At 36.0% G+C, this 23,680-nt stretch overlaps 3 protein-coding genes across 4 annotated transcripts in view; 2 read left to right on the forward strand and 1 right to left on the reverse strand.

The window, feature by feature from the left end:
- The window catches only part of LOC129245498 (lipopolysaccharide-induced tumor necrosis factor-alpha factor homolog), a 33,734-nt gene extending 26,602 nt beyond the window's left edge, over positions 1 to 7,132 (reverse strand). The window contains exon 1 of one of the 2 annotated variants that reach the window (XR_008582412.1): positions 6,904 to 7,132. Coding sequence is in view for 1 of the 2 variants with exons in the window: in XM_054883690.1 (XP_054739665.1) it covers positions 3,169 to 3,452 (284 nt within the window). In the remaining variant the exon portion in view is untranslated. Of the gene's footprint in view, positions 1 to 3,168; positions 3,670 to 6,903 lie in introns of those variants that run through there. The other variant, XM_054883690.1, reaches the window with a different exon arrangement.
- Positions 7,133 to 14,122: 6,990 nt separating this feature from the next.
- Positions 14,123 to 14,655, forward strand: LOC129243559 (uncharacterized). The gene is made up of 2 exons (XM_054880655.1): positions 14,123 to 14,466; positions 14,535 to 14,655. Exons 1-2 carry the CDS (start codon positions 14,123 to 14,125, stop codon positions 14,653 to 14,655), a joined length of 465 nt encoding a protein of 154 aa, XP_054736630.1.
- Positions 14,656 to 21,868: 7,213 nt separating this feature from the next.
- LOC129245537 (uncharacterized) lies at positions 21,869 to 22,710 on the forward strand. Its single transcript, XM_054883745.1, has 2 exons — positions 21,869 to 22,342; positions 22,422 to 22,710. Exons 1-2 carry the CDS (start codon positions 21,951 to 21,953, stop codon positions 22,540 to 22,542), a joined length of 513 nt encoding a protein of 170 aa, XP_054739720.1. The 5' UTR covers positions 21,869 to 21,950; the 3' UTR covers positions 22,543 to 22,710.
- The last annotated feature ends 970 nt before the right edge of the window (positions 22,711 to 23,680 follow it).

Raw genomic sequence — 23,680 nt, forward strand, 5'->3', positions numbered from 1 at the left:
GTTCAGGAGAGATGGAGCTCCATTTTTTCGTGTGCTATTTCGAAGAACCTTTGGCTGCAGTGCAAGTGACTCAAGACGCAGATGGTTCTGACCTTTTGTGACTGTATTTACCGGTCACTGGACGATCGGCACACACGAAGGAAAGGTGGGTTTACTATATAATCCCCATTGTAGAAGCTGTGGGAACCTTTCACAGAAGGAGACTGTTGAGCACTTTCTTTGTAAATGTCCGGGTTTGGCAGCAAGACGAGTAAGCTCTCCGGGTGCTCCTTTCTTCGACAGCCTGACCAACCTCCAAATAAAGGCCCTCTTTAGTAACTTCATTCTCTTCTCTGCCTTTTGAGTCACGGAACCCAATAAATGAAAATAATTTAGGTCAAAATCAATCTTTCTTTGGCTGCTTCTAAATTTCAGATGACCCTTGAACATATGCTGTGCGAAAGCAAACGCTTTATATCCAACTGACAGTTGAAGTAAAGGTTTAGTCTCCTATTAACTAGGTTGCTTTCAAGTAGCTACTTGTTCTTTCGCTTTTTTACAACCAGAATTTCTACTTAGAAAATACTTTAGTCATTCGGAGGCTTAACAACCTGGAAATGTGTGATAATAGGGTTTTCGTCAAAACTAACTTCTTAGTTAGTACTTCTAGGAGGATTTTTACTGCTCAGGCATGGGCTAACGTCATTCGTACGTCCTTACTGGTTACTGAAGTGCACTGTTTTCAAAAACTATGACACAGGGACTTATTCTGAAGTTTATTTGTTTCTCATTTAATTTTAATAATTTTGTTATAAAAATATGGTTCATTCAAAAACCGTATAAACCCAGGTTTAAGTTTTGTACAAATGAAAAAAAAACAACAAATTTCCATTTTAGAAAAATTTCTAGTTAGTATTGTAGTTTTATAACCCTTGGAATTTTAGTACAATAAAGTGTGTAGAGTACCTTCACTCCACTTTCAAACTTCTTTCGAATTCTTTAAATATATTTCTAATACTCAAACTTAAATTATGTAAACCATTTCAATTTACTGTACTCTTCAATTTCAATGACATAATTCTTTTCATTTCAATTTACTCTACTTCAATGACATAATTCTTTTCATTTCAATTTACTCTACTTCAATGACATAATTCTTTTCATTTCAATTAGTCTACTCTTTAATTTCAATGAGATAATTCTTTTCCTTTTTTTTGACACCCGAAACATAAGTAAACACATGGCACACAATAAATACATTTTTTTTGTCATATGATACCCCATGATTCAATAATAAAAGGTTTGCTCAGTAAACAGCTTTCTCATTCCCTCTTGACAAATCGGCTCCCTTAGCAAGACACTGGGTTGCTAGCTCTAGAAACTTTGACTAAAAGTGGAGGAAAAGTAAAATTTGTAGAAAAAACATTTCATTTTCAAAATGGACTGCTTACGAGCAACAACTCGCTCAAGAGTTTTCATCGGTATGTTCAGGATTATGATAGTATGACATGGAATACATACCGCTTAAGTCAGTACATGATAGAGTATTTGACGCAATCCGAGATCGAGATGGAGAATTTACAAAGCTTTATTTCGTATGATGTGGTGATTTAAACGGAACTCATGTTTTGCAAAAAGCTGGCGTTTGCTAAAGAGTTACAGCAGGGAGAATTATTGAATAGTCCCGACGCAGTCGATTACATTACAGACCTCATTATAAAAAAGATGGCAGAACTTGTTTCCAATGAGCCCACCTTTCTATAGATGGATGAAGTGTCCAGAGGAGGCTTAGAAAAGCACAGTACCAGTATGAAAGAGCTTCTCATAAAAAACCATCTACCGGAATCGGCTTAAAACTGTAGGGCCTTCCAATTGTGGAACGCGCGCTACAAATAGGAGGAGGATCTCGGCGAAACACCTAACAGAATTGTACGTGCCAATTATTTATTTATATTTAACAAAATAGTTTCATATTGGCGAAACGTCGTGATTGGTTTTAAATTTAAAAATTAATTCACAAAATAAAATCTTGGATTATGTGAAATAATTTCTTGTTTTAATATTAGACTTGGCAATTTCCGCTAATCACTTCTATCTATACCATTATTTACATTCAAATATTAATTAAAATTTATTTTTTAACCGTTCGCAGTTTCTTTCCATTTAAGTAACAAAATACTATTTTGATACCATTTTTACCAAAAAGGATTTAATTTTTTCCTTTTTTTGCACCTTCTTAAATACAACCTTTTGTAAGGGAGTGTCAAAAATCGAATGTCACTAGTGAGCAAACCTTTAATAATTGAATCATGATGATACCCCACTCTAAAGCAAAACCATAGCTTACTATTTATGAAGTAAGTCAACCTAAACAAAATTTAAGTCAACCTAAACAAAATTTAAGTCAACCTAAGCAAAATTTCATTGTATAGTATTTTTATGTGTTTACAATTTTGTTATTGATTTTTACTTGTAACAATGTTTGGTTGTAATTATATATTTTATTGATGACAAGGCAAAAAGAAAGTATAAAATAAAGCCATTCTATCAGAAGGCCGGCAGTTCAGTCTTAGCCTGGTAGTTGGAAGGCAGTCATTTGCCCTAACTAAATAAAAATCTTTTATTTGAAAAGGAACCTTTAGTCGGCAGGTTTGCTCTAAAGCTCTTCCCTAAAGAAAAACACTTTTCAAGTGGATGATTAAGTGGCCTAAAAATTTCTTCGATTTTTGACAACTTTTTTGATAATTATGGAAACTCTCGGAAAGCTTCCACCTCAGAAAATATATTCAAGGTCGAACGAGTAGAATGGGATCTTTTGTTAGCCCAGTTTGAACGAGAAATTCAGCTAAAAGCGTCTTTGTTCGCGTATGGTACTGGCAGACGACCAGGAAAACAACAGAACTTGTCAAATTGACTTCAACTAATCACGCGTCTAAAGTCAGAAAAAGTCAAAGCAATTTCCTATGCCATTTGCAAAAAATATGGTACACACACACATCTTCCCAATACTTCTGTCCACTTTCGTAATAAAGAAATGAATCTATTGCCGAGCGATTAAAAAAAGTATGAAACTTTTGGCATGAATCTCATTTTTTCATATAAAATAAAAAATGTGGAATAATTCCGCATTTTTTTTCAAAAATATGCACTAAATCATTTGTATACGAATAGGTAGGTAGGAGTACATACATGAATAAGCACAATACCAAAGCCCAAATGTGAGTGCAGCTATTCGGCTGATATTTCACGGTCGTCAGAATATCTGCGTGGCATGAGGGACAAGTGGTGCGCGTTGGATCCTCACTCAGCGGCATCACGGTCGGCCTTGAGGTCGTAATGATCACCGTGGATGTTTGTGGTTGTGGTGGTGGTGGCATCGGTTGTGGTGGCGGCGGTTGATAGTATGCGGCCGGTTGAAATCCTGGTGGGGGAGCGGAGTAAGGTGGTGGATTACCCTTATTATCGTAAGACATTTTGATCGGCAGAAAAAAAAAACTTTAGCGTTAAAAAAAACGAAAAATGCCAGCAAATGAAGAACACAAAGCAATTCGTTTCTTCAAATTAATTTAATTTACACAGCACTTGTTTAAACACTTGACTTGTATGTATGTATGTAAATAGTGCAAAAAGTTAATTAGCGGGAAAGCTCTGCGCCTACCGTGATCGTTATGAATATATTCGTTGTTAGACTTCGACTGAACCGCTGATAAAATTAAAGTAATTTTTCCACTGAGCTAATTTTTTATTCGGCTAACTTCGTCGTGCAGCTAGTTCGTGTGTCAGATAAGTAATTAAAAACAACAACAAAAAATAAACGGCGAAAGTTGTCAATTGACTAGGTCTGCTAGATATGTTTGCTTGCTCTCACTGTTCTACTAAATTATTAGTTCATGTTAAAATAAAATCCCTTAAAATATAAATAAAGAAAAATATCATCAGAAAAATATCATAATAATACTCGTAGTAACAACAATAATAATATAATAAAGCCAAGTAATAATATAAAAAACTTGATATATTTATTAAAATGTACAGTTAAAAATATTAAATGGTAAAAATGTAGACAGACTTTCCTTTGTCTTGCATTTTATGAAATAAAATGCCCAAGACCGTCAAAACTATAAATATAATAAAAAAATCAAGCCACTATAAACCGGCACAATAAAAATAGAATTAGCTAAAAAACTGTGTGCCAAGCATTTCGCTAAAAATTCTGATTAAAAAGTTTGAAATTTTGATGTAAATGTCTTGAATTTTTCAAAATTTTGCACGAAGTTTGAACTTTGATTTATGTGGGTTTTGTGGTATGTTCTGTTTTTATAAAACAAATTAACAAAAATTTTATAAAAAATAAGTAAATAATCGCCGTGGGCTGGTGCATGATTATCATTCGGAATTCACAGAGAGAACGTCGGTTCCAATCTCGGTGAAACACCAAAATTAAGAAAAACATTTTTTAATAGCGGACGCCCCTCGGCAGGCGATGGGAAACCTTCGAGTGTATTTCTATCATGAAAAAGCTCCTCATAAAAAATATCCGCAGTTCGGAGTCGGCTTGAAAATGTCGGTCCCTCCATTTGCGGAACCACATCAAGACGCACGGAACAACATCAAGTCACACACAAAAAAAGGGTGTATGCCCCAATTATATATTATACAATATATGTGTATATAAATAGTTCAAACTCTGATATAGGTAGAGCTGCCATTATTCTGAAAACAGGTGTATATATATTAGGTGGCACAAAATTAATCACTCTACCAGGAGAATTATAAATTTTGCAAATGACTTCGTGTATTAGTCATATTTGATAACTAGACAGCAAACTGACAACTACAGCTTTTTTCACAGGCGTTGTGGTAGGTTAGGTTATAATGGTTGCCCAGAAAGTGGGCCCACTTGGACCTTCGTCCTTTTAGTTCATCTTTTGTAATATCATCGCAAGAGGAAAAGAAGTGAAGGAAACCGATAGGATGAAAGGAGAGGGGTGACGGAAGCTGAGTGAGTATTTGAGGACTACGAACGGTTTCTAATTTGCTTTATGCTTCTGACGAGGTTCATCAGATTTTTTATATCAAGGCCTGCTATAACAGCAGGCGTAGGAAAGAAGTGAGAACCAAGATGCTTAAAGCTTAGTACCGCGAGAGCGGGGCAGCGAAGGAGAAGGAGATGATAACACCTCATGCTCCATTCAGCTGACGCAAAAAGAACTCGAGTGATTCCGAGTCTCACGGCATGTATACCTCGCGAATAGTGCCCCGTGAGGACGCCCACGTAATTTGAGAGCTGAGATTTTGTCGTTCTTAGAATATTCCTCGAACGACCTGATCCACACGTGGCTAGAAGGATTTCGCGACCTTACAAAATTGTGTACCTGCCCGGCGTTTGCTGAGTTGACGCGAAACCCATCGTTCCAGGAGTAGAGCGCAGGTTGTCAAGGATATCTCGATCCTCTCCTTTCGCGGGCACACTACCTCACAGGTGCCTTGTCTGGCCAGCGCAGTTTGCCGCGAAACCAAGTTTTCCCTGACCAGTTTTAAGTGCATAATAATTGAGCCTAGAGCCCTAATTGCCGCTTGGCTATCGGAAAAAAGATCAACCTTCTTAAGGGTTATTAAGCAAGTGAGTAGCTGCTTTGTTGATTGCGGCTACCTCTGCTTGGAACACACTGTAGTGACCCGTTAACCTGAATTTGAGTCTGATGGTGAGCTTTTTCCAGAATACTGCTCCTCCAACCAACCAAAAACCAAAAGAATTGATACATATTGAAGGTGATAAATATGTAAGGTGATAAATATGTAAACATGTATCAAATAAAAATAAATTTTACATCGTTAGTTATTTATTATCCGTACCTCGTATAGTGAAAAAATCAAAAACGCATTGAATTCTCTAACAGCCAAAAAATTAGTCCGATCTACATATATAAAATGTTGGGCAAAATTCACCCATTCGGTATACTTCGGTAGGTCGTTTAAAAATCCAATGATTGGGAGGTAAGACCTAAAATGAGAGTCTATTTCACACGAATATCAAAGGACTATGATCCATGGATACTTTCAAGAAGGAAGTTTTAAAGAGCCGGATATCTTAAATTTCTAATGAAATCTGCAATCTTAACTCTTGAGAAGTTTATAATTCGTTTGAACTTATGAATAAATGCCTAAAAATATGTTCAAGAGCATTCGGTTTATCTAATCATCGGGACTTTTTTAATATCTTATCATTGCGAAAAATCTTATCACTTATATGCAAAAATAAACAAACAAAAAAATAAATATCTCGATAAAGTCAAAACAAACTAGCGAAGGAATTTCAATGAGTTTAGCACCAAAATCCCTTAAGTATCCCGGATATAGTGCCAATGTAAGCAGCTTGAAACTCACATGCATAGTAACGCAGAGATACTCAAGCAAAACAGGCCACGTGCAGGTTCATATACAACCAGAGTACGGACATTCTGCAGACAAAACGGACAGGTGAGTTCTTGAGCACTTGGGCCTACTGGTGGCGCTTGCAGACCGAGAGCAATGTGCATATTCAGGGGATGACGGTAGGTGAGGGACGAAGCGAAGACGTGTGAAGGCGCTGAATTTGTTATCGGCGTTATTGCCAACATTGACGGAGTCATTACGAAGGGCGGTGGTGATTGTGCTGTTGGCGGCTCGCCGGTATTGGCTACAGTTACTATTGCTGTTGTTGTTGATGATGACGCATGTTTCGTTGTTTGCGGTGAATTACCGTTTGGCATGATTTATCACTATTTTTGTTGTTTTTGCTATTTTGTTTATACTCAGATAATTATTCTTTGGATTTTTCACTGCATTTAGTTATTTTTCTACGAACTGCGCTTTCTTTACATTTCGATACTGGATCTCATACACAGACAATATAAACATTTTGAAAGAGTCTAGGCCACTTACCAGCACATGCGCAGTAACATTGCAGAAATATAGGTTATCATGCCTGGTTGTTAATACCCAAATATCACTTTACGAACAACAGATAATAGACCACCACCGGACTAAGTCGATGTCTTGATAATTAATTTTATCGAAAAATTATTAACAAATAAGGATATTTTTCATCGCTAAACGAACGTTTAATTTGTTTTATGTGTTACATTTGTTGTTATATGTAGTGATCAGTCTGAAAGATAATTCTTTGGGTTATATGTATCAGTTTTCGAAAAACGATGTGATTTTATACAGCTGCGTACTCGATTCAATTTATGTGGGTAGGCCAATGTAGGGCGGGATAATAAACATAGCTATTTAGGGAATTTTATGCAGCTGTATGGTGTGATGCAATAAATCAAAATTCTGAAAAAGATTCTGGATTGTACACAAGACGAATCTATTAAAGGTGTACATTCGGACGCCAGCACAAAACTAAATGACGAAAAACCATTGAGTTGATTTATTTTTCTTCATTTCGCCTTCAGTTTAGAAATGCCAGCAAAATTGAATTCGGGAAAGTTGTTTATATGTTGTGAATTTGCGACAAACTAATTTTCAAGGCGAATCTATTAAAGGTGGTGTTGGTAAATCCGCTGATCTGCTTCTTTTTTCTTTCGCCATGGCAGTCAGCTCAGAATGAAACAAGGCGAATGCATTATTTGTTTATTAGTTTCCTCAATACTTTGCTTTGAAAATCAAACGTACAGAACATTGTTGTTGGTTTAGTGCCACCACCTTAAATGAATGCGCATTAATTTTACATATTTTTCATTCATTCCATTCTTCTATTATTTTTCCCTCCACATTTATAATATAAAAAAATTTTGCTGCCCGAATGCCACTACATTGAGTAATATACATTCACCTTGATATCGGCTGTTCAATGCGGTTTTTCCTTTTCTTCCATAGAGCTATTTCCCGGCTTAAGAACAATAAAGCTGCGGGTGTGGATGACCTGACGGCAGAGCTATTCCAGGCTGGTGGTAATGAGTTAACGAAAAGCATGCAAATACTCATATGCAAATATATCTCAGCGTGCTCTGTCCAATCCACAAGGTCACTGCATGAACTGCGCCAACTATGGTGGGATAAGCCTTCTCAGTATCGCCTACAAGGTCCTATTAAGCGGACTTTGGGAAAGGCTGAAACTCCTCGTCAACAAACTGATTGGGAATTATCAGTGTGGTTTCAAGCCTGGAGAAGCCTCAATAGATCGACACCCACCACTTTTTCGTCGATTACAAAGCTGCATTCGACGGTACGATAAGGAATCATCTGTATGTCACCATTTCTGAACTTGGCTTTGCAGGATGACCCTAAGAAACACCACCAGCGCAATGAGAATTGGCAAAGATCTTTCTGAGTCATTTTAGATAAGGCGATTCCTTACCATGCGACTTTTTTAACTTGATGATGAAGAAAAATTTTCGCGCCGCCAATATTAACATTTCCGGCACTATTTTCTATGAAAGTGTCATGCTGCTCGCTTACTCTGATGATATCGATATTTTTGGCTTTAGTCAGCGAGCAGTCAGTGCAACTTTCTCCAGTCTTGAAAAAGAATCCCGTGGAGTGAGTCTTGCAGTAAACGAGGACAAGACAAAGACATATTGTTAACAACCCAAAGGTCTACACGTATTGGACAGCAGGTCGCGATTGACAATAACGAGCTCGGCGTAGTCAAGAACTAGGATCCGACATTAACACTAGCAACAACGTCAGCAAGGAAATCCAGCGAAGAATAACTCTATTATATTATATTTTTTATATTTTGATAGCGGCCAAGTACGGTTGTAGTTGTCAGCTAAGTAAGTAAGAATTAAGTTTCAGATTTTTCAGAAGAAGAATTCAGGTTTCTCTATATTTATTCAAAATGCGGCCCTCAACAAGAATATGTGAAAAATTATTAATTTAAATGTTCACCATGAGCACGTCTAAGGCTGTCGTACGAGAAATAAAAAAGTTTCAAGAACTCGATCACACATTATCGTATTGATTTCCTCAATCACAACCCGAATGTTATGACTCCTTACCAAACATCTATTAACCGTTTTGCTTGTCTTGTAACGCCTACAGTTCACCTATAATAAATGTAGTTTCCATGGTTCATCACGAGGAGATTGCAGTGGATTCTGACTATTTTTGGGCCCCTTCTTCATTATTATTATTTTTTTTTTAATTTTATAAATTTTCAAAACTGTTTTTATATTTTTAAAATTTTTGTATATATGCACAAGATGAAGTCCAAAATAAATAAGACTAAGCCTTTGGGATGACCTCTACGGACGCAAAACGTTTTCCTTTCATGACCAAATACAATTTTCCGAATAGGTAGAAGTCACAGGGAGCCATATCAGGCGAATACGTTGAGTGGTTGATGGTTAAAATACGATTTCTAGTCAAAAAAAGGAGGTTGTCTGTAAAGTCGGTTTACCGACGATAGTTTAACGTGACATGTCATAAGAAAATACTGATGTAATGGTTGCAATTTTCAAAACAAAATTTTACTTTTATTTGTTTGATAGATATTTTGTATGTATAATAGAGAAGGACGTAAATGGAATCGCAATGGAATAGGTCAAGTTACATTTACACAAACGTGAAAAATGACGAAACATTTATCAAATTCATGAAAGATTTGTTCAATTTCGATTGTGCATCAGACGTTAATAAGTCCACAACACTAAGAGGCAACATCATCGATTTGCTTTTTTCAAGACACATTACACTCGAAACACCCCCTTTCATTTCCTACTTTTACTAACATCGTCCTATTCTCAACAGAGAAATGGTTCATTATCATGCACACAGGAAGAAGGCACATGCAAATACAAATATGTGAATTTATATATATACATATGCGCATATACATACATATATATCCTCACTCAAGTAGGAGAGAGCCAGATGTCGAACGTTGCCGAACGCGGGGGCCGATTGTGCTCTTTGTCGTTCGTTCCGCGCTTTCGCTTGCAGTTCAAGCAAGGTAACGACGCATGAGCAAGATAACGACACATTTTTTCGTGCGTGCAGCCGGCTAAATCGAATTATAAGACGTTATCACGTCAAAAAGTCACGCAAGTCACAAGAGTGGATAGATGAGAAGGTACATTATCATGCAATATTCGTCCTTCGCGGTATTCAGGGCGAATTCGACGAATGCGATCAACAAACGCTTCAAACGCCACTATAGAAAATTGTATTGACGGTTTGGCCCGTTTGCACGAATTCCCTGTGGGCAATTCCCTTGAAATCGTTAAGGCGAATGCAAATTACCTTTGGAAAGGATCGGAGATGTTAATGCAGAGAGGGCGGAGTTAATAGTCGATTGTTAGTCTTAGGTTGCTCTTATTGATGTTTGAAAGTATTGTATTTTTCATATCTAAGAGAGGATTACTATTTTTACACAAAGAGGCTTATATCGTTGCATTTGGTAACTCAGTTTTTAGCGGTATGTGCGCAGATGAGAATACGTTTCTTCATGCCCCGCCATTGTGTTTTAGGTATAAGAGTTTTCGGATACGATTTTCGTGAAGTACCTTACTAAATTAAGCTAATTTTAGAATTAGTATAACTCCACGGCTTGCGAAAATAATAGTGGAACAAGAGTAATAAGCAGTAATCGTGGTGGATTTATTACGAGTATATATGTATATATGTATATGGATCTACCGTAAAACCAATTTCAAAACGCGAACTATTCTCATATATGTGGTGTCTGCAAAATAAGAAATTAACCTCTGCCCTATGTAGATCTTGGGTAAAGACGAATGTAGAGGAACTAGGAACAGGAAAACCCACTTGGTCACGACTTTAATAACGTATTTAGAATGATCATCATCATCATAGCATCACAGTTCAGGGTGAACCATTGCTTCCGTTACAATGCGCCTCCACGTCACTCGGCCATCGGCCATTTTCGTTTCACATCAGATATGCCCATAGCTCCAAATTTGAAATAATCCCTAGCTGATAAAAAGATACAAGTGGTCCCGTTTGTTTTGCTAAATTGGTTCGCTCCATAGACCTGAAGGCGGAAAGCTTTAACTTTCGTTTCGTTTTTCGTGCCATAACTCAGTAAGATATACGGTATTTTTCAGTGGAAATTTACAAAAGAAAATATACAAGATTTTCAGTTTTATGAGGGAAGGTTTTTTTGTTTTTTTGTAAATGATAGCAAAATAAATACTACCCTACTTTATGAAATGTATGCTACTATATACATAACTAGAGGGAAGCGGCCCAATATCTCCAGCCAAATAAATTTTAAATTGAATAATTTCACATGAAAAGTTCGCTTCATGCTCTCCTTAATGGAACAATCAAAGTCGCAAACTTTAAAATTCCAATTTTAATTTAAATACTATTAAATTTATTGCCCACTGACACACTGTGTCTATACGAAAAGTTTTCAAAGCTCTCCACAGAGGAAGCTTTATCCAATATTGCCACCACTTAAATGCATTGTGGAAAGTCAGCGTATTTCTGCATTGTAAAAGCTTTACTAAGTACCAGTGGGCTCTTGACAAAATACATATTTATGCATGCACATAGTTTTTTTTAACGTGGTTTTCGACAATAATGCAAAATCTAAATAACAATTAGAGAGAATAAAAAAAAATGTTGTAATGTGAAGAGTTTGCTCGTTCAAAAGCCTGCAAATTTCACTTGCTTCTTGACTAACCAACCAATGCAGAGTAACAATGCAGTCTCATGTTGGGCGAGATTTTCTCTCAACGTTGGGATTTTCTCTCAAAAATACAAGACGGTTTTTCAAAAAACATGCATTCAAAATTTTGTCTTCTCACTTTTTATTTTATTTTCGTTAATTAATTGATTCAAATTTTGAAAATATTTTCTCAGTGTTGCCTTGTTAGCTTCAATAAACGAGCAATAAGAAGAAGTTACAATTTTTTTGAACTCGTCTAGTAATATTCTTAACAATAAATACTATATATGTACATATACATACATATACACATTTGGCCATCAAAATAGATACGTATATCTTTTTTCTCTCTCACGCAACGAAAATGCCCAAAACGTTGCATGACCTTGAAATTTTACTCTCCATTCTCGCTCGTCCATCTACGCCTAAGAAGTTTCACTTCAATGAGTGGTGTGAAGTAGGACTTATTTACCAATAAAAAAGACAAATTTATTTACAAGAAATAATTCTATCATTTCCTGATGAGAATATGAAACTTTTATGCAAGATAATGACCCAAACCACCCCTCAATGTGAGTATTACAAAATAATGCTAAACTTATGGACTGGCCATGCCAGTCACCCGACCTCAACCCCATTGAAGACCTTTGGGAAGATTTAAAGGAGCAAATCGGGAAAGAAACATTTAAAAATAAGAAGGAGTTATGGCAAAAAATCAAAGAACTATGAAATTCTATTCCCACAGACACTTTATGTAGGATTATCAATTTTATACTAAATTGAATACAAAAAGTCATTGACAATTATGATGTACGAGTACACAATGGTTGATGTGTGCCACAAGTTTTATCAGACTCCGAACTGCAGATGATTTTTAATGAGGAATTTTTCCATGACACAAATATACTCGGAAATTTGCCATTGCCTGCCGAGGGGTGACCGCTATTAGAAAAAAAACGTTTCCTATCATTTGGTGTTTTGTGCACGGACATTCCAGCCTGGACGCTTCCGAATGGTAGTCACGCACCAACCCAATCGGCCACGGCAACCATCAAGGCTGAGGCTTGCATTAAGAAAATTGTCTTTGGAAAGGATCGGAGACGTATAGTAAATGCAGATAGGTTGGAGTTAATACTTGATTGTTAGTCTTGGATTGAAGACATTATTCGAGTTAAAAATGGCTGTTTGATAAAGTTCTGAATTTAGGTTTTTTCCGCTTTAGTATAAGCTGCGATGTTTACACACAGACATCAAATTTGAGTTCACCAGCCAAGTAACACAGTCTGGAAAGAAACAGGCACAAGCAGGTTAAAGAAAAAACGTACAATTAAAACCAGAGAGGCGTGAATACATAGACGGTCTCCCGATCGCAACAAATATGCATTCGATCTTTTTTCGACTGTTTAAATTATGTCAGGAACTAAACAGGTGGCGCTTGGAATCAATGAGTGGTTAGGTTGGGCTACTTGTTAAGTCTATTCAATTACAATATTTTTAAAATATGATAGTGTTTCATGGTGGTTTGGATAGCTAGAAATATATACTAGTTTCAAAATAATTTGTAGAATCGTTTGAGTGCAAAACTTTTTTTTAACGATGTGAAGTATTAAATAATTGGTAAAAAATCGTAAATCCAAAACCTTTGTAATTTAGTGTAACACAGTGGACGTTTCAAGTGATTTTGTAGTCATTTGTCATTGTTATAGTGATTTTGTAGTGGTGGAGTTTTGACATTTTGTTTTTTTTTGTTCCTGGCGGTATTGATGGTTTTCTTCTATGTAAAAGCCTTCCGAATATGTGCTTTATATAGACGAAAATTCTCAACATCATATGAAAGGAAATTGTTGCCATAAAAATGTATCCTAAGCAGTTTTCGAAAATTTTGATAAAAATTTTAAAAAATGGTATGACCATTTTTTGTCTATATTTTTTTTTTTTTTTAATTTTCGTGATAATCGTGAAGTACAAAGTGTGGATCTTTACATGGTATAAATACATCTACATGGTCATAAAAACATACAAAAGTTAAATACAAGAAAAAAAACAGTTAAAAGTAAAGTAAAAGTAAAAAAAGTCTTAACCCCAAACATTCGAAAATCGCACTTTTAGCTACAAGAGCAATTATGACCCCTAATTTAGATTCTCTATCATACATGTCGCTTGCATCAAGGACGATAGACTGAAAAATCTTTTCACCATGGTTTGTATAGCGTTAGGGGAGTTATACGAATACATTCAAAGACTCCCCGTCGCTGCACATTCCACTCGATTCAACTCTGTTTACCAACAACTACGCATACTGAGTGAGTACTCATTTCGTTTCTCAAAAAACCTGCTCCAATCTCATTGAATCAATAATTTATGATCACCTCCAAATACTCAAATAGTTTCAACCAAGTTTAGTTGAACGGCGAAATGTTTATTCATTTCAGTTATATTTGGTAATGGCCCATAAGAAGTACAAAACTATCACAGTTCAATTAAATTTTGTTTAAACAAACTGCCTGTGCAACAATGTGGGACAATAAGGATCTTGTTGAAGTAAATTTGAATGCTAGCAATTCGACAGTTGGCGCACAGAAATCTAGCTTCAGCAACAACATGAGTTTATTTCGTTTCAAGGAAAGCGGCCGTGGAAGTGCAATACCCTACAAACAGAGTCTGCCTGCAAATGCCGAAAGTGCGCCAAAAAATGCTGAGCTGAAAGCAATGCGTAGTATATTCGGTGGCAGCATTGAATTCGTGTCCAATAGCTATCAATCGCCCACAGATTTGAGCTGCTTGCGACAAATGTATTGTCCTGATTGTGAACAGCGTTTGCACGTGGATAATATCAGTTATGATCGCTTATTGCATTGGTAAAGTGGTTATAGGAAATATTTGGCGAAAGGTAAAATTAAAAAATAAAATGAATTTTTATTTTCAGTTGCCTGCCAGTATTTCCATTCAAGTGCCTATTCAAACGTGTCATTGAACGCCGCCAAAGTGGAAACAAAGTGATGTGTAAAAAATGTGGTGGCAATTTGGGTTACTGGAAGCAAAAGTGAATTGAAAAAAGGAGCGCATTAGATGTATCGAGGGAATATCGATTGATTTGAATTTAGTGTTAGAAAATTGAGTGCAATATTTTTTTATAGAATTAAACAGCAATTTTATATTTAAGGCAACTATCAAATTTTTATAAAATTTAAGACGGATAATTATATTGTACTTTTAAAGCAACGTAAAATGCAATGTTTTTGTTTCGTTTTTATTTTTCATAATTAGTATTCCGGTGGCATTCGAGGCAGAGTCTTTCAAATTTAAGTTTCTTTCTTAGCGGTGTTTTGTTTTAACAACTATTTCATCTCCATGGTGTCTCTTACGGTAGAAGTTAAGTAGAAATTCTATTGTTTTTATTTACTATTCAATAAATTCGTCGGATAAGATCTTCAGAAACATTAAGCTCCCTCTGCCATTGATTTTGAAAGGTCCTCGTCAATGATTGCGTGCACTTGTGGAATAAATTCTGCAGATCCCGCAGTGTAAGCACGTTCCTCGTGTTTTTTGCGTTTTGCAACAGATTCTGCATCAACGCCTGATACAATTAATTCACGGTGAATTCCTTATGAACGAATGAATGGGAGCACTTGTGAAAATTATTGATTTTTAAATCGATGATAACTGCATGCCTCTTCATTTCTTGAGTTAAGTTATAGTCCTCCATGTCTTATCTGGAAAAAAGCAAAAAAAAAAAAATAGTGGTTTCGGGAAGTTATACCCACATATATACATACCCTCAAATACCGTATGCACCCTGTAGTTAATCAAAAAATTTGAGTTGACTAGTTTAGTCGGAATCGGCTGTTCAATGTTCAGAGTTACCAGAAAAGTCATCCTACCTACTTAAGCGCATTATTACTTCGGTAATTTTTGATTTGGTTATATGATGTGATATACAAGTCTTAACCTTTCCAAATATTCGATTTTAAGAAAATATTACAATTGGGAATATCGGCAACCACCACACGGCCAATAATTTTGCTTCTCAGCATTGCAAGGTTCACAAAGCGCAGGAATTGAAGGCATCCGAACATCGGCAATGCTCACAATTCGCGCATTTTATCCAAGAAAAAAAAAAACTTGATAGTTTTGCTGAAGAAATCATCACCTCAGACGAAACTGGTATTGTTTCAATATGCACGTACAAAAAATCAATTATCTGTGTTATGCCATGCAAAAATTTCTCATGAAAAACCGTCAAGTTTTCGGATTCGGCTGAAAACTGTAGGTCGCTCCATTTGTAGAACAACATCAAGACGCATTCCACAAATAAGTGGAGGAGCGCGGCCAAACGCTTAACATTAGTGTATGCGCCAATTATTTATTTATTTTATAAAACTGCATACTCAGAAAAGTTCTAAAAATTCCGGTTAGAAGTTGAAAGTTCTTTTGAAATGTAAAATAAATTTTTTAAATTTTGTGTAAAGTTTGAAGCTTTTTATGGCGTTATATGGTTCTACAACAACATTTATACATACATATTTTTATAAAAAAAAGGGTGGTGTACTTACAATTTTCCAGCAGGGTGTGTATGAGAAAATATCGTAGGGGTACGAATGAATAGTGTTTAGGACGAGTATACTAGTGCTACTTTTTCGTGCGAATTGCTGGTGTGTTGGTGTCACTGGGTCCAAATTTGAATCTGAAACCAATGCCTCGGAAGGTAGGTGGAATTTTGATACCATTATGAGTCCTCCAATGGGCAGTTATCTACAGCCAACCAGAGCTGTTGATATAACGGAGAAGGTTGATAGGTTGTTAGTAAGCGACGAGAAAACGTGGGCAGTCAATCAAATTAAATGAATCAAATCAAATTAATTAGTCGACAGATTTAATCAATAAAATGTTAAATGAAGAAAATCATTTTCTTCCATTTTATTGATAAACCAATTTGTTCCTAGTAAACTTTGATTCACACATTTCTTGCGGCAAGCAAAGTTGTAGTTTAGATTTTCCATTGGAGGTACTGCTGAGACTTAAAACTGCAGACTTGAGAAACTTCTTAGGTTTCGACTCGACCTTATATTACTTTTAGACATTAATATTAATTGGTAATGACAGTTAAAATTATTAATTTCAATTCGAGGATATACTGCTTTTGTTAAGATAATTTTTAATACGCAAAATTCGCCACAACAAGGACTGAGAAATTCCAATCAGATATCATGTGATAAGATCTTATAATGAAATCATGTTATGGGATCGTATGATGAGATCATGTGATAATATTGAATGATAAGGTCATATAAGCCGATCAAATGATGAGATCATGTGATAATATTGTATGATAATATCATATAAGCAGATCAAATGATGAGATCATGTGATAATGTCGTATGATAAGGTCGTATTCGGAGATCACAAGAGAGGTCATGCGATAAGATCGTATGATGAAATGATATGATGTAGTCTGAAGTTAGTTTCAGGAAACTTCAAATATTTCTTATTTGCGCGAATCTAGCAAATTAATACGTCATGTTCAGAATAACTTAAATATATTTGGCAGGCAGATATGAACATCGAATGCCGGATTTTTTTTTATATTTTTTGTATATAGGTATGCCAGGCAATTCTAAATATTAAAGGTGGTATCGGTAAATCAGCTGATTTGTTTTTTTCGCCGTGTCCATGTGGCTTTCAGCCCACAATGAAACTAGGCGGATTCATTTTTTGTGTTTTACTTTGCCAATCAAACGTAAAAAACATCGTTGTTGCTCTAGTGCTATTTACTGAAAGCGCCTTGTATTTATATAGGTCAAACACATTTTGAAAGTGCGAAAATATTCCTTATTTGAGCCGTTCTGGAAAAATCATTATCACCAACGCACTCAGCATAACTTAAATACCAGTGATAGATATCTGCGTCGAATGTCCCATTTGTGTGTTATCAGAGTGAAATTAGTATGGCAATGAATTATTTCTTGCTTGCTTTGTCATTGCTGCTGTTGTTGCCCACCTTCGGTTTTTTTTGTTTGGCTAAGCGCTGCAAATGTGGGTCAACCGGCAGCACGCTGGACACTTTAACTGTAATATTCAACAAAGACAGTATTATTTTGCACGAAATATCTGAGTACTTGTTATGAACTTAAAAATTAAACTTTTTTGGCAATGAAATGCAATATTAAGATGTTAAGTGTTCATGAGTGGGTGCTGCAAAAAATTAAAAGTGATTTGAAAAAAAAAGCAAAAATAAATAAAACAAAAATGAAAATGGCAATATCATTAAGTGGTAATTACAATTCTTTATATATGGTGTTAAGGTCTTCTAAAAAGTATTTTGAGTAAAAAACCTTCTTAGCAGGCAATAAAATGAAACTTTGCCAATGTATATAGAAAGAGTTGAGCTACGCATGTAGTTTAAAAAAAGTATGTACTGCAAATAGAAAGCTTTTGAGAAATGCTAAAGCAATTTTTTGTGTAAAATGTAATCAAGAAGAAAATGGTTATGAAAAATTTAATATGTTTGCGCCTAAGGCTGTTTCTTATGATTCTGTATCACAAAGGAGATATTTAATAAAACATATTAATTTTCACTTACAGACTTCTATTATATATATATTTTCCCCCATTATTCCTACAAGGAATGTAGGGCCGTTATATAAATAATCAAACTTTCTCTATCCAAAACTAGGGATTTAATTTCTCTGCAGCACTTGTTTTGGGTGGGCTGTCTGCCTTCTCCAGGTATGTGTTGGGCGTCCTGGCCTACGGCTACTCTACAGACTTCATTCAATGGCCATTTTCGTTACATAGCCCGATGGTCTATAGACATATATTGAATTGAGTAAATTGATAAATTGAAAATTTTATATTTTGAAAATTAATTGCAATGTTTCTCCCGAAAGTTCGTGCGTATTTTACCCATACTTTCACTTTTGTACGATTTTTGTATACAAAAAATTAATTGCGGAATATAACGGAATTATTTATATTTTTTTGATATATTGTAATTTTAATCTCGGATAGCACGTGTTTTTAAAAAATTAAATGGAATCTTCGAACGCGTATAGGAGGCATATTTTGTATTTTTTTTTATAAAAGTGGTAAAAATGCAAGACCTGCTGCTGCAGAAATAAACACTGTTCACGGAGAGGATACCGTGAGTGTAAGGACTGCGCAAAAGTGGTTTTCAAAATTCCGAAGTGGTAACTGCGACGTGCAGGATGTCCCGCGCGCTGGTCGTCTTGAAGTCTTTAACTCCGACGCCTTGCTCGAACTCGTGAAAGCTGAGCTAAATTTGACAGTCGATATGATAGCTCAGAGGTTAAATTTATCGCATGGAGCAGTTCACAGGCACCTGGTTCAGTTAGGAAAGGTTTCAAAGCTGGGAAAATGGGTTCCGCATAGACTTTCCGTCGCCAACCTTCAGCAGAGAGTGAATGATAGTGTCTTCTCAGCTCTGCAAAGGCTTTAAAAGGAAAATTTTTTGAACCGTATCGTTACTGGTGATGAAAAATCGGCCCTTTACAATAATCCTGTTCGCAAACGAGAATGGTTAGATAAAGATGAAATACCAGAACCGTCCCCTAGAGATGGTCTTCAGCCCAAGAATATTCTTCTGTCGATTTGGTGGGATATGAGCCGTATTGTTTATTATGAACTTCTGGAACCAAACCAGACGATAACTACTGATTATTATTCCCATCAGTTATCAAACCTGAATGAGGCATTTAAAAAAAATCGACCGTCTTTAGTGAATAGACGCAAAGTTTTGTTTCACCACGACAAGGCAAGACCTCATATCGCAAGGCAAGCATTAGGCAAGCTGAACGAGCTCGGATGGGAGCTAATGCCGCATCCACCATACTCTCTGGATATTGCACCTTGTGATTATCACCTTTACCGTAGGCCTCAACCCCATATGAGTAACAAGAACTACCCCTCAAAAGAAGCTATAAAAAGGGATATCGAAGCGTATTTTGGCTCCAAGGACAAAAAATTGTTTGAGCAGGGAATTAAAAATTTGCCTAAACGTTGGGAAGACATTGTAAATAATAAAGGAAAATATATTATTGGTTAATAAATACTTTAAACATCTTTTTTATTAATTTTAAAACCACCTTTAAAAAGCGCACGAACTTGTGGACTGACCTGACGTCTCTACCTTTTTTTGAGTTCAGTTTAAAAATTGAAATTAATTTTATTTAAAAACTTAATAAATCAATTTAATAAAATTGAGAAAGATGAGTGTAATTAAGTGTATGTAACAGTAATTAATAAAATCTAGAGTTCTCAATTGTATTTGTTATGGTCTAATTTTTTTAATTTATCTGTATTAATACACAACTTTTGAAAATTTTCCACTTAAAACTATATTTCTGTTAAAAAAAATTATATACACATTAGGGTGGAGTGAATGTTTTTTATTAAATTGCTTTTACAGATCTGCCAAAAGTTTTTTATATCAAGAACAAGGGTAACTTGCAACTCGATTTAGTGTTATTGATGTATTTGGGGACCTCAAATGACTTTGAAGATCGAATTTTGGGTGGTAAGCTGTGTTGGTTTTTATTATTTATTACTAGCAATTACTCGACTATTATCCTTCCTGGTAGCGGCGATAGATATATTTCTGTTTCCTCTTATTACGCTAAGGTGATTTTAGTGTGCATGTCGAAACTAAATATTGTTGGATTATATTCTTCCAGTATTTACTTTTAGTTTGGTGTGCTCACTTTATCGATTCCCGATAATTTTTCGGCAATATCGAGACATTGATTGGTTTCGAAATCATGCAATGCTTCCAAATTGGTTTGTATGGGAGGTGCCATTTCAAATTATTATTTTAAATTAATTATATATTACAATGCAAGCGCAGCTGATGCACGGGCATTATTCTCTCTTCTTCTTCTTAATTGGCGCTATAACCGCTTACGCATTTTACGATCAGGCACAATTTTTTTACAAGAGCGTACAATTGTTGACGTATGTCGATGATATTGACCTCATCGGCCTTAACAACGCTCCGGCTCTGAAAGTATTCTGTGCGGTACCAGCTGGTGGTAGCAGAGGAAGAGGAAGTCCTCCTCTGCGTTGGAAAGATCAGGTGGAGAAGGACTTTTTTTCACTTGGTGTGTCCAACTGGCGCCGGTTAGCACGACAAAGAAACGACTAGCGCGCTTTGTTTAACTCGGCCAAAATCGCGCCAATTAAGAAGAAGAAGAGAGAATAATGCCCGTGCATCAGCTGCGCGAGCGGCTTGTTGTTAGTTGGTTGGTTACACTTCGAGTACCGGACACTGTAGATACGCCTTGTGTAAAGCTTATCGCTCTGTAACTAATACACTGCGGTAAATAACTGTAGGTCAGGGCCCTAGTGACTAATTGTGCCAATTTATTGGTTTCTTATTTAATTAAAAAAAAAAATTTTACAAAACCATAGTTCAATCTCCTACAAAAACTGCGTTGATTTTTCAAAATTGTTTTTGGCTGGAGGTCATCTGCATTTTCTCTATATGAGGTGTGCTGTAAATTTTTTATAAGAAGAAAAAAGCCAGCACCGTCTGCAAAAGAAATTGTAAAAAATTAAAGCGAACTTTGAGCATTTTGAAACTTGCACTTCATTGTATGTATTTAATGGGCTGTAAAACTGCATACAAGAAATTTTTCTAAAAATTCTAGTTAGGCTTAAATGGTTGCCCAATGGTTGTAATTTTTTTAAATTATATTGAAACTTGAGTTTAAATGGATTTTGAATGAACCAAATTTTTATGAAAAAATTATTAAAATTCAATAAGAAACAAATAACCTGTCAAAACTTTCCAATAAGTGCCGCTGTGCTATAGTTATTTAACGCTGTGTATTTGCATTAAAATATCAATATTCATTGGCGTATGAATAAAATTGCCCCAAGTGAATAAGTATGTTTTAATTTTCAAAAATATTAAAATTTCTGTATTTCTGAACAAACCAGTTTCCTCCTTTAATATTTATGAGCGCTTCTGATGGCTGTCTCACCATACAGTGCAACACTAAAAAATTCACTCACATTTGTATTTTAAACACTAATACAAACATTCGTATTGCTTTTCGCAACCACACTCGCTCTTCTTTCCCGCACTTACAAATTGCTCAGCATTATTGGCTAGTGGCGGTTAATCTCCGCGCATACAGTTCGCTTTACTCATTCGAGCAACAAAGACTGCCACAGCTGACAGCTAATGTGCGGATTAGTTGACGATTTGAAACGTCAAGTGGAAAGGAGAAAGAATAATAACGAATTGGCCGTTTATTGTTTTAACCAAAAAGAAGTGAAGTGCTAAAATCACAAATATTAAAAAAAAAACTTTAAAAATCACAAAATGCATTCACAAATTGAACTGGTAGACATCAGTTTAAGCACACCGAATACACCAAATACACCGAACACGCCAAGCTCACCAACGCAACGCCTGGACCAGGCAGCTGATGCTATTTTAAATTATATGTTGGGTGATACTGTGCGTGAACGTGATGAGGAGGAACAGGATGCCATTGTGGAGGAGTCGGTGACTAAACGCAATCAAACACGTACCGCTTGGCCGCCAGCGGCTCCTTCGGCGAATGATGGGAAACCACAACTGCGTTACTTTGCCGTCGGCCCGAGCACCTACCAAATACGCTGCCCGTTGTGCAAGCAACGCGCCGACACAGAAACGGTGCAAATGGCTGGCATCTTGGGACATCTCAGTTGTCTGCTCTCAACGCTATCCTGGTGCGTATGAGTGATTTTTAGTGTACCGAACGGCAAATTGTGTTGGAAATTAATTAATTTTTTTCTTTTATTTCCACAGCTGTTTTCCTATATTCTCACTATCCTTCGTGTATGTCTGTCTGCAGAGTCGTTTGAAGAGTAAACGTATGTTCTGCAATAGATGTGGGGGCCATTTGGGTTTCTTTTGGCGACCAACTTGAAAAAAAATATTTGTTTAGTGTTTTTTTGTTTTTTAATATATATAATTTATGGGTAGGAAATAAGAGGTAATTTTAAAAATATTCTTTTAATTTTAATTAATTATTGATGTGTACTAAGAGTTGCTTTTATAATAAAAAAAATACGTATATGTATGTATATCTACAATATATGCTTCCTATTAACGTATATTACTTCGTTACCTTCGAGTATGAGCTCAATTAGGTTATTGTTTATTTTGATCTCCCTCTGTTTCTTTCGTTTTTCTGCTGAGAAACGTTTTTTAGTAAACCTTTTTTGTTCTCAAAAATATTCATACAAAGATACATACATACATAAGTGTGTACATGATCGCGCTGCCACAAATCTATTTTCACATGGCAATGCGCAGGTAGGAGCATCAGAAGAAAAGAAAAGCAAAAATTGAAAAGACGGCTGTTGTTATTGCTTACTTCTTTAGGCATTTTAGTGAATTCCTGATTTTTAATTTTACTGTCTGAGAAATGGAAATTTGGACACTTCACTTAATTCAAAATTAAAGGCGAGAAACGCTTGTACAATATTCAATGACTCAGATAGAGGGATACGCCGTAAGTATTATTCAAAAAAAGCTTTTTGTTGGTGAGTTATAGGTCTATTAATGCTTCTAGATGAGTTCTTGAAACGTACCTTTTTAAAGCTGAAATCTTGAAGCTTATTTCTAAGTTCATGTAGTTTATGGACGTCACGAAATCTTTTTGAACTTTTGGCTTTTTATTCTTATTGATTGGCGCGATAACCGCTTAAGCGATTTGGGCCGGGCTTAACAAAGCGTACCAGTCGTTTCTTTCTCATGTTAACCGGTACCAGTGAGACACACCAAGTGAGTCCAAGCCCTTCTCCCCCTGATCTTTCCAGCTGAGGAAAGAGGACGCGCCTTCCTCTTCCTCTGCTACAACCAGCTGGTACCGCGTCGAATACTTTCAGAGCCAACCTTCCTTTACCTTTGCTACCATCAGCTAGTACCGCATCGAATACATTAAGAGCTGGAGCGTTTATTTCCATTCGGACGGCATGACTCAGCCAATGAAACCGTTGGATCTTTATTCGCTGCATACAGCTCATTGAGTACGGCAATGACGGCGAGTATCGTAAGCGATG

The sequence above is a fragment of the Anastrepha obliqua genome, chromosome 4 (assembly GCF_027943255.1).
Source record: "Anastrepha obliqua isolate idAnaObli1 chromosome 4, idAnaObli1_1.0, whole genome shotgun sequence".
In the NCBI taxonomy this organism is placed as follows: domain Eukaryota; kingdom Metazoa; phylum Arthropoda; class Insecta; order Diptera; family Tephritidae; genus Anastrepha; species Anastrepha obliqua.

Bases quoted from the DNA above. Each gene is read 5' to 3' on its own strand.
- LOC129243559 (XM_054880655.1), top strand. From the start codon at position 14,123: ATGTGGGACAATAAGGATCTTGTTGAAGTAAATTTGAATGCTAGCAAT. The intron at 14,467-14,534 runs GTAAAGTGGTTA...TTTTATTTTCAG, and splicing joins TATGATCGCTTATTGCATTG to TTGCCTGCCAGTATTTCCAT.
- LOC129245537 (XM_054883745.1), top strand. From the start codon at position 21,951: ATGCATTCACAAATTGAACTGGTAGACATCAGTTTAAGCACACCGAAT. The intron at 22,343-22,421 runs GTGCGTATGAGT...TTATTTCCACAG, and splicing joins CTGCTCTCAACGCTATCCTG to CTGTTTTCCTATATTCTCAC.